Here is an 11,284-nt window from a genome sequence, read left to right as displayed (position 1 = left end):
GAAGCCCCCTGCCACTAGCTGAGCTGAGCACTGTCCACTGGTGTCCTTCTCCTACTTCATTTGATTTTCTTTAAAAAAATTTAAAATTTTACACATGCTTTTAGAAAAACAATTCAAAGAGCATAGAAGCTTACGGGCTTCCCTGGTGGCGCAGTGGTTAAGAATCCGCCTGCCAGTGCAGAGCACATGGGTTCGAGCCCTGGTCCAGGAAGATCCCACCCACATGCTGCAGAGCAACTAAGCCCATGCGCCACAACTACTGAGCCTGCACTCTAGAGCCTGCGAGCCACAACCACTGAGCCCGTGTGCTACAACTACTGAAGCCCTCGCGCCTAGAGCCCATGCTTCACAACAATAGAAGCCACCGCAATGAGAAGCCTGGGCACTGCAGCGAAGAGCAGCCCCCGCTCGCCTCAACTAGAGAAAGCCCGCACACAGCAACGAAGACTCAACACAGCCAAAAAGAAAAACAAATAAATAAATTAAAACAAAAAAAAAAGAGCATAGGCGCTTACAAAGTGGAAGGAAACTCCATGGGCCTGACTTCTTCCGCACGTAACTCATTCCCACTCCCTGAGATAACCATTGTTGGCTGTGGTTTATTTTTGTTTGTTTGTCCCCAGAAATTGTCTATACCCATACAAGCATATCCATTAATGTGTCTCCTTCCCCACAGTGCTCCCTTTGTAAAAACACAAATAGGATCATAGCATAGAGCAGGGATTGGCAAATGGTTTTGGTAAAGGGTCAAATAGTAAATATTTTTGACTTTGCAGGTCATGAGATCTCTATCCCAACTACTAAATTCTCTCTTCATTGTAGCTGGAAGGCAGTCACAGCAATTCATAAATGAAAGGGTGTGACTGTGTTCCAATAAAGTGTTTTTACCAAACCTCTGGCAGGCTGGATTTGGCCCACAGGCCATAGCTGGCAGCTATAGAGTACTACAACTTTTTCTTTTCACTTAGGTATTTTGAACATCTTTTCCGTATCAGCCCATGCAGTGACTTCATTGACTGCTACATGTACGAGTATGTAGCCATTCCTCAACTGGACTGCTAGATATTTTTCCAGGTTTTGCTATACTTAACAAAGCTGCCATAGGCTGTGTGCCTGGTTGACTATTCTTAGTCAACTAGAATGAATTCTTAGAGCAGAACTGCTGACTCAAAGTATAAAGACAAATTTAAAATTTTGATAGAGATTGCCAAATTGCTCTCAGGCTTTTTAAAAAATTCAGATTGCCACATACCCTTGTGGTGTTCATTGCTTAATCTTATTTCTGGCGAATATTTTCTGTTAATTTAAAGGTTTTGTAATAACTAAGGGAAAGATCCCAAAGAGAGACAGAGGGAGCAATAAACTCTGTGGCAATCGACTCGAGTTAATAACTCTTCAATAAATACTTGCCATCATGAAGCAATTCACACAGCATTCTTGTCAGTGTAAAGGCAAATTCCCTTTGGCCTAGACTCCCAGAAAGCAGTAAGAGCAGCTGTTCTAAATGTAAAGAACATTCTGTGCAAAAGCACAATATAAGCTCTTGCGTAGCAAATATGCTGATTAGATAGGACATAATTGCCATTACAGCTGCAGCACATGCAGGCCTGGGCTCAGGGATGGTGAAAATGAATTTTGAATTTCTAATTGGAGTTCTCATTCGGACCCTTTATACAACTGGGCCAACGCTTCATATTCCCTTACCTGAAAAACTGCATTGATCATGCAGTGTTGCTGAGATTACATTTAAAATTTTTTTTAATTTAATTTTTATTTTATATTGGAGTGTAGTTGACTTTACAATGTTGTGTTCATTTCAGGTGTACAGCAAAGTGATTCAGTTATACATATATCCATTCTTTTTCAGATTATTTTCCCATACAGGTTATTATAGAATACTGAGTAGAGTTTCCTGTGCTGTACAGTAGGTCATTGTTGATTATCTGTTTTATATATAATAGTGTGTATATGTTAATCCCAAACCCCTAATTTATCCCTCCCCTCCACCTTTCCCCTTTGGTAACCATAAGTTTGTTTTCCAAGTCTGTGAGTCTGTTTCTGTTTTGTAAATAAGTTCATTTGTATGATTTTTTTAGATTCCACATATAAGTGATAACATATGATGTTTGTCTTTCTCTGTCTGACTTACTTTACTTAGTATGATAATCTGTAGGTCCATCCATGTTGCTGCAAATGGCATTATTTCATTGTTTTTTTATGGCTGAGTAATATTCCACTGTATAAATGTACCACATCTTCTTTATCCATTCCTCTGTCAATGGACATTTAGGTTGCTTCCATATCTTGGCTATTATAAATAGTGCTGCAATGAACACTGGGGTGCATGTATCTTTTTTTATAGGAAGAACCATTGTGTTGTATACTTTATTTTTTTAATTTATTTTATTTTTCAATTTACTTATTTTATTTTTTAAAATTTTTGGCTGCGTTGGGTCTTCATTGCTGCACACAGGCTTTCTCTAGCTGTGGCGAGCGGGGGCTACTCTTTGTTGCAGTGATTGGGCTTCTTGTTGCGGAGCACAGGCTCTAGGCGCGCGGGCTTCAGTAGTTGCAGCACGTGAGCTCAGTAGCTGTGGCTCGCAGGCTCTAGAGCGCAGGCTCAGTAGTTGTGGTGCACGGGCTCAGTTGCTCCATGGCATGTGGGATCTTCCCGGACCAGGGCTCGAACCCGTGTCCCCTGCATTTGCAGGCGGATCCTTAACCACTGCACTACCAGGGAAGCCCTGACTGATGTTCGTATTTTTTTCTTTTTGGCCGTGCCACACAGCCTGTGGTTCCCGAACTAGGGATTGAATCCGGGCCCATGGCAATGAAAGAACAGTCCTAACCACTGGACCCCAGGGAATTCTTTCCCCTGATGTCCTTATAAGGGGAAATTTGGAAACAAGCACACAGGGAGAACACCTTGTGTACATTAGGGTTATGCTGCCACAAGCCAGGAACTATCAAAAGCAGGGAGAGGCCTGGAACAGATCCTTCCCAATAGCCTTCAGAGGGAGCATGGGCCTGCTGATACCTGGATCTCGGACTTCTAGCTTCCAGAACACTGAGGCAATACATTTCTCTTGTTTAGCCCATCTAGTTTGTGGTACTTGGTTATGGTAGCCTAGCAAGTGAATACAAGAGTATTTTACATTCCTTACCTGAACAGAGGAGTGGAAGCTTTCTACAGAGGATCTCATACGGGAGAACTATTGCTGACATTTCTTCTGACTAGTGTTCTATCCCCTTTCCTTTCCATAAATTTGGGCGGGTGATTCCTATTTATTGGACCAATACTTGTGAAGTCCCCCACTTTGTATAGTCTTTCATTAGAAAACATATTTCTTATCCTAACAAATCACTTCAGAAATCACATATTACAATGACTGAGGCAGCATTTAAAAACAGAACTTATAAAAGGAATAAGAGAAATATTACTAAAATCTGAATGCTGATGTTTCTGGTCCCGGACCAGACAAGAAGGCATAGACCTGTTTTTCTCCACTTCTCCTGCTAAGCACAGCTATGGACCCTGGAGATGACAAGACACAACCAAGAACTCTGAAAGGTGCTAAGAAGGCGAGCTGGTTTGGGCCCCCAGGACCAGAGGACAGCAGAGACAGGGCATATGCATCCTACCACCACCAGGAGGAGGAGAGTCCTCCCCAACCCGTAACCTAGCAACAGAAGGCAGTCCAGACAGGCTCATTCCTCCACCGCCCCCATAGGGAATGGGGGTCCCTCTGGTGGGCATGACACTACCTGGCAAGGGGGCTCATTGGGAGCCCAGGCAGAAATAAACAACCAGGGAGGCACTCTCCTTCCCCACAAGGCCTGAGACTCCCCTTTTCCACCAAGAGTTACCTAGGTAGGCGGGTGAGCTGAGCCTGAGGGAGAAATCCAGCTATAAAGGGTAGACCAGTTCAGGAAGCTTCTTTTTCCCTGTAGCCTAAGACTCTCCTCCTCCACCAAGAGATACTCAGCCCCCTCAGGCAGCACCAGCGGGAACCAACAGAAGCCCCAGTGGCACCAGATAAACCAAGCTGACCAAAACAACACTGCAAAGCTGCTGAAAGTTAAACTGCCATTGAAACCACAGTCCACAAAAGCAGGCCAAGACCCATGTGCTAACCCTAAATAGGGTGATGCCTGCTAAAAGATTTAAATGGATCCTAGTGTCTCCTAACATAACAGACAAAATGTCTAGGATATTATTAACAATCACCCATCATAACAACAACCAAGAAAATCACAACTTGGTTGAGAAAACACAGTCAGTGGATGCCAACACTGACCTGAGATTATAGAGCTAAATAAGTAGACGGGCTAGGATTAAAAACTCAGGTCCGCACAGCTCCAAAGCCACGAATTTAATCACAAAACTATCTTGGCTGATGGCTCACAATGGGATGACAGAAATTAGGTAAGAGTATAGTATCAAGACTGCTGTAAACATAAGGGATTTCATTTTCAGGTGCCTACAAATAAAGTCAGCTTTAGTCTAACAAATAAAAGTGAATTATAAGATCATTCACAGAAAACAAATACCAAACAGCACCCAAGCCTGCTTGGTAGTGTTAGGCTTCAGATTAAAATAAAAATATCATAAACCAAGTTTCAATAAAATAATTTTATTTCCTAACACAAGGCAAACATATACATCCAATACGTACTTATCTTGGACATTTATTCACAGATGACTTCCAAACTACAACTGTCTTGATATTTAAGCAGGAACTAAAAGTTATCTTCGTTGATATGAAAGATGCTTTTAGATGGATAACAGTATGGATATATTGGATTGGTCACAGCAGAATTTGATTGATTAGTTCTATAACTTTAAAGCTTGGAAAAGTTACTACTTTTCCATCTAATGCTTTCAGACGAAAAGGATGCAGCAATATCAGCTTGTATTCCAGAGAAATTTCCTTAGTTTTTCTGGCGATGGAACCACTTATCCACTGTAGTCAGAGAAAAGAAAAAATCAGAATCCCTGTTAGGAATCAAAATTACACCCAACATATAACAATGAATAATATATTTGCTTTAATGTATCCTCCTATGGATTACATTAAAACAAACCTACATACATGCAAAGCTTCACTACAGCAAAAACAGGTAATTTACCAGTGTTTTCTTTTGGGCTTCTTTACTCTTGATGCTGATCCTATGGACATGCAATTCTCACCAGAAGAACCTTACAGAGAATTCTAACATCTAAAGGTGGAAAGAACTGTTTCCTGGGTGAAGCAGCCTGGGGCCAGATGGGGACGAAGAGCCCAGCCTGCTCCAACCTCCACAAGGCATCTACCAGGAACTCCGAGAACAGTGGGTCATGGTCATGCTGTCCCAGCGGTGGCCCTAAATGTGGTAGGTACAGCCATTTTTCTTCCCACATATGCTACAGAACTCTAAAAATGCTTCTTCTCCCTGTCCTTCTCTTTCTCTGTATGTATGTCGTATGTAAGATGTATCTATAGATATAGATGTAATTTTCCCACACATATGCATAATGTTTAATGTAATTTTACTAGATATAGATCTTACCATCTGTTGGTATTGTGCAGGCAGGTTCATGTGGTGGTAACTAAAATAAAATGTTAAAATGTATTAGTCTAATCCCAGAAAAGGAATAAGCTAAAAAAGTATACTGATACAAAAATTAAAAGGAATCTAAACAGAAGACAACTATCCCAATTTTTAGGTCCTAAAAATAATTTACAATAGATAGTAACAATGCAGAGCTTGCTCTACTGCTAAGAAATGCTAACAAATTCAAACCTCTTACCTTTTAATGACATACAGGAGAATAAATAAAAATAAATTTGTTACAGCAGAAACTAACACAACATTGTAAAGCAACTACACTCCAATTTTAAAAAACCTGCTTTCTGAAATAAAGAATTAAAAAACCAACATATGTATATATAAAGGTTTTATAATATACACACACATATATAAAATGTAAGCAGAATGTTCTCATTGAAAAGTTATGATTGTTAACCAACGGCTTTTCCCTTCCAATTTATCATATTCATCTCAACTTTGTCAAAATTCATATATAAATAAAATAAATCTAAATGTATTGGCTTCAGCATTAAATTGTCCTTTTCCCTTGTATTACCCTGTTTACAAGGCTGTAAAATCAGACCTCATTTTCATTTGTTTTCCTTATTAAATATTGTAAATGAGAATAAGTTTAGACAATCTTCAGTCTTTAGGTTAATACAAATCAGATCATTAAAAATAATACAAAAACAAAATTATTTCTTTGATGGACAGTTTACTTCCTCACATGAAATTCTCTAGGACTATAAACCACTCCTGCAATGGTACCTGAAATTTGGTAACTTTCTCATTCCTTGCTATGACCAAGTCAAATAAGTTCCCATTGGTACTTTTGTGAAAAATGGCTCATGATAAGTACTCAGGCACTTGGGTTACTTAGAACATTCTGGAGTCATTTTGATTTTTACAAATTGTCCTACTTTGTTATCTGCCCAATATAGTGTTGGCTAGGACCCTCCTCAGGTTCCCCCTCAGTCAAATGTCTACTTGTATTTATGGTTTGTAATTATTTCAAGATCTCACATTGTAATATGTGTACAGGACATCCTCAAATATTTATTGAAGGTACCTTCCCTCCCCATTCAACACCATATTTTTTGGCCACCAGGCATGTTCTTTTTCAAGGAAACCTTTACTTACAGCATCCACAATGGCTTTGGCAGCATCAGGATCACACTGGAAGGGGCTCTCAAACACTGTGGTATTCATGCTATTGAACAAAGGAAAATTGTCATGAGTCACAGTAACAAAAACTTCTCTATTATTAAAACTCTCTCTTGTTAAAAATAACAAGTTGAAGGTGGTAGGCCAGATGAGATTCAAGTCTGGCTTAGTTGAAAGCTTTCTCACCTATATTAAATATTCTAATTATTTAATATACAGCTATTCTCGTGGTCAATTTTACTCAAATCGCTTAAGAAGTTCAGATTTTAAAGTATGTGATTGAATGCAGTATAATTCTCAATGAAAGAGCTAAGATGCAAATGAAAATGACAAACATATCTTTCCTAATTAGATAAAATGAAAAAAACAAAAAAATCTGGTTTCTGTCAGTGTTGACATCTGAGATAGACACTCCTGGCAGGAGTAACACCTGGTTCAATATTCCTGAAAAATAATCTGGTAAAATGTGTCCACAACAAAATAAAAAAAGAAAAAGTAAGAGAAAAAAATAAACAAACAAATGTGTCTAAAACCTTTTAAAAAGCACATACTGTTTGATAAATTCCACACCTCAGAACTCAGAGATTTAAACTATGATGTACAAAGATGTTCGACATACACGATTTCACTATTGGTAAGAGTGAAAACTTGGAAATAACCAAAATGTCCAACAACAGGGATGATTAAAAATGATTTATCCATGAGATGGAATATTACACAGATGGAATGTTATATAGTAGAAAAGTATTATATTCTTAATGACATGAGAAATGCTTATAGTGTTAACTTTTTTAAACCATAAAACAAATTGTATATACGATATGATCCTAATTATTTTTGAAAATATTATACACAAAGGACTGTAAAAAGAAAAACTCTAAATGTTAATAAGAGTATCTATGGAAAAACTGTGATTAAAATGATTTTTTAAAAACTTTTTTTGGTTAACTATAGTTCAAAATTTACTATGTATTAAATTATTGTGTATTATTATAACATGGGTATGATCAGAAATATTCTATTAAAATGAAAAATAAATATCTTCAGTTACCTGCCACTTAACATGCATTAAGCCCATTTCCATAGAAATAATAGGACACCACAAAATAGAGAAGTTATTAAAAGCAAAGTCTCATGATTGTACATTTTCACACAAATGTGTAAGTGTGCTCAGTTTTTCTTATGTTTGTGGAGAGACAATGTTTGAATTTTACAGGACATTATTCTGACTTACAGAACAGAAGATTCCTGAGAACTATTTTTACATTAGGATTTTCTCATAATCAGAAAAAAATCTTACTACCCAGATTAAGTGACATTTATTAAAAAAAGTAATACACATATATACTTAGAAAATTCAGAAAGTCACAAATTGAAAGCCTCTCTCCCTCCCATCTCCAAATGGTTGTCTCCAAAGGCAATCATTATCTATAGCTCTTGTTTCCCTCCAGAAAAAAAAATTTTAATATAAACAGATGCTGGGGTGTGTGTGTGTATCTCACCTTGCATAAATGGGATCATACTAAATATACTACTATGGACTTTGCTTTTCTCACAATATATTTTGGTTGTCTTTCCTTATGAACATAGAGAGAACTTTTTTTTTTTTACTGTGACATATACTGTTCTATTATATGGATGTGCTTAACCATTACATTTTGGCTGTTTCTTACTTTTTGCTATTATAAATGACACTGCAATGAACATCCTTATACATAAATCTTTGGGGACTATATCTATAGGATACATTCCTAGTAGTGGTTCTACAAAGAAATACATGCATTTAAAATTTTGGGCTGAATATTGTCAAATTGCCCTTCACAAAGGTTGTACCCATTTAAACTCTCACCAACCATATAGATAGATAGATAGATAGATAGATAGATAGATAGATAGATAGATAGATAGACAGATAGATAGATATAGATATTCTTGCCATCCCGGCTATCATTTAATTTTTTTAAATTTTGCAAAGCTACTGGGGGATAACACTATCTTTCTGAGCTGCATTTTAAATTATAAAATGAGGACTTCCCTGGTGGCGCAATGGTTAAGAATCTGCCTGCCAACGCAGCGGACACAGGTTCAATCTCTGGTATGGGAAGATCCCACATGCTGCGGAGCAACTAAGCCCATGTGCAACAACTACTGAGCCTGCACTCTAGAGCCCACGTGCTGCACCTACTGAGCCCACGTGCTCAACTACTGAAGCCCGCGCGCCTAGAGCCCATGCTCTGCAACAAGAGAAGCCACTGCAATGAGAAGCCTGCACACCGCAACGAACAGTAGCCCCCGCTCGCCACAACTAGAGAAAGCCCGCGCACAGCAACAAAGACCCAACACGGCCAAAAAAAAAAAAAGAATAAACTCATTCCACTACGAATGAAATAAACAAATCCTGAAAGAATGTATTAAAAATATTATAAAATGAGACTGTACATCTTCTTATATGTAAATGTTCTTTTTTTATCTGTTCCTCTCCTTCTATTGAATTATTCTTTTTCTTATCAATTAGAATAAGCTATTTATAAATTAAGGAATTTAGCCCTCTGTCATGTGTTGTTTAAGCAGAAACTGGGAAAAATTGTCTCCTGATACATAAAAAAAATAATACCACAAGTAAATCTTTCTTTTATGGATTTTGAGTTTGTCTTCTGTTTGGAAAGGTCTTCCCTATTACAAGCTAATTAATAAATTCACCTATACTTTTTCTAGAATTTTCTCACATTACAATTTCTCTGTCTGGAATTAAATGCTGATGTAAGACTAGGGTTATAAACCCTAGTTTGCAGCCAGCACCCAGTTAACATGTGGATATAAAGTAGTTGGAGGTAAGAACACTGGTGCTGGGTTGCTTGCACAGGGCACTCGTGGAGCACCTGCCTGGTTACAGCACCTTTCCAAAATGAAACGTCCACAGCCGTGAGGGTGGTTGCCAGTGTGTATATCTGGCGTAAGGAATGTTAAGCAGCGAGATAGAGATCTAGTCTTATTTTCTTCCTAAACAGGCAGTTGGTCCAAACCACTCATTTAAAACACCTTCTTTATTATAAATTGAATTCCCATACATCTTTAGATCTACTTTAGGTCTATCAAACTCTAACAACTGAATAATTTGACTTTCTTCTTCAGTACCAAATTCTTAGTAAGACAATATTACTAAACAGTACTAAAATAATTAACACTCTTCCTCACCACCACTACCCTTACTTTTTTCAGAATTTCCCTTGTTATTCTGAGATGCAGATTTTTTCTAGATGAAACTGAATGTTATTCATGAATATATACCTTTCTATTTAACATCTTTCATATTTCTCAAGAGAGTCAAACTTTTCTTCTTCTGGGTCCTTCAGGTTTCTTATTTATACTGTGTTTTGTTTTTAAATACTATTCTACATGAGATCTTTTCCTCCATTACAGTTTCTGTTACACTTCATATAGAAAGCTAGCAATGTACATATATACTCATTTTGTAATCATTCACCTTGCTGAGTTCTTCTAGGGTTTTCTGGGTACACAATCATATCATCTGCAACAATTTGCTCCCCCTTTTCCAATATTCCTGCATCTTCTTTCTCTTACTTACTTCATCAACTAGTATTTCCAGAACAACACTAGTTAAGTGGTAATGGTAGGCATTCTTTCATAATCTTTAAAAGAGGAGGTACTGTACTAAAAATGATCTGGGGCCAGATAGACTTGGATGTGAGTCCTAACTCCAAAACGCTTACTGTGGTATGACTTTGGTTAAGTTTAATCTCCCTGCATCTGTGTTGCAGGCTTGGCAAATATTAACTGCTCAGTCATATTAGCTATTATTAGTAGTAGTAGTTAATTCAGTGTGCATAGTAGATCCTAGTTTAGTTGTAATGAACCTTACATATTCACATCAGAGAATACCAACCCTTGAACTCAACCTGATTATACCCATCCCATTCTGAGCACCCTGATGCTAGGCAGGTTTTCCCGATTAGCCTTACAAAGCTCTGATCTCACTGTGCCCTTTATAGTTTTAGTTTGTACTTATTCAGAGAGTATCTTGTGGCATTTTTCAGTTGTTTATATAGTTACCTTCTGTAAAGAAAAAAAATGTTGCCTGCCATTCCAGTTCTACAAGGATCAAGCCATTAGCCACTACAGTCACCCACGACAGTGAGCCCTGAGGGGAATTCAGGATGGAGAAAACCAGGAAACATTTGGGTATATTGGCCCCTAGATAGTTAACATGCATTTCTAAGAAAAAATTTCACATGACCCCAGATTCTTGCCTCTTCCCATACATAGAAAAACACTAAAATCATTAACTTGAGAGGTCTCTTCCTTATGAATAGCAGCAATCTTTTTATGCTTGACTACATGTTTTCCCGGCAAAAAAGTTCATACATATCCTGGCTCCTCCCTTATCTCTCCGGAGCAGTTCCTCAGAGCTATCTGAGAGGCTATCTTCCGGGCTACAGTCCTCGAATAAAACTTAACTCACAACCTTCTCGTTGTGTGGTTTTTCTTTCAGTCTACACTTCCTACTGACTTAATAAGCATTGACAAAACC

At 37.9% G+C, this 11,284-nt stretch overlaps 1 protein-coding gene across 1 annotated transcript in view; it reads right to left on the bottom strand.

The window, feature by feature from the left end:
- Positions 1–4,613: 4,613 nt before the first annotated feature.
- PPA1 (inorganic pyrophosphatase 1) overlaps positions 4,614–11,284 on the bottom strand; it is a 45,350-nt gene continuing 38,679 nt past the window's right edge. Inside the window, exons 9-11 of the mRNA XM_007454559.1 lie at positions 6,712–6,781; positions 5,551–5,590; positions 4,614–4,964 (exon numbers count right to left, since the gene is read on the bottom strand). Coding sequence (XP_007454621.1) covers positions 4,933–4,964; positions 5,551–5,590; positions 6,712–6,781 — 142 coding nt within the window. The 3' untranslated portion in view covers positions 4,614–4,932. The remainder of the gene's footprint in view (positions 4,965–5,550; positions 5,591–6,711; positions 6,782–11,284) is intronic.

The sequence above is a fragment of the Lipotes vexillifer genome, unplaced genomic scaffold (genome assembly GCF_000442215.2).
Source record: "Lipotes vexillifer unplaced genomic scaffold, Lipotes_vexillifer_v1.1 scaffold708, whole genome shotgun sequence".
In the NCBI taxonomy this organism is placed as follows: Eukaryota; Metazoa; Chordata; class Mammalia; order Artiodactyla; family Lipotidae; genus Lipotes; species Lipotes vexillifer.
This window is presented reverse-complemented; position numbering and strand designations above follow the sequence as displayed.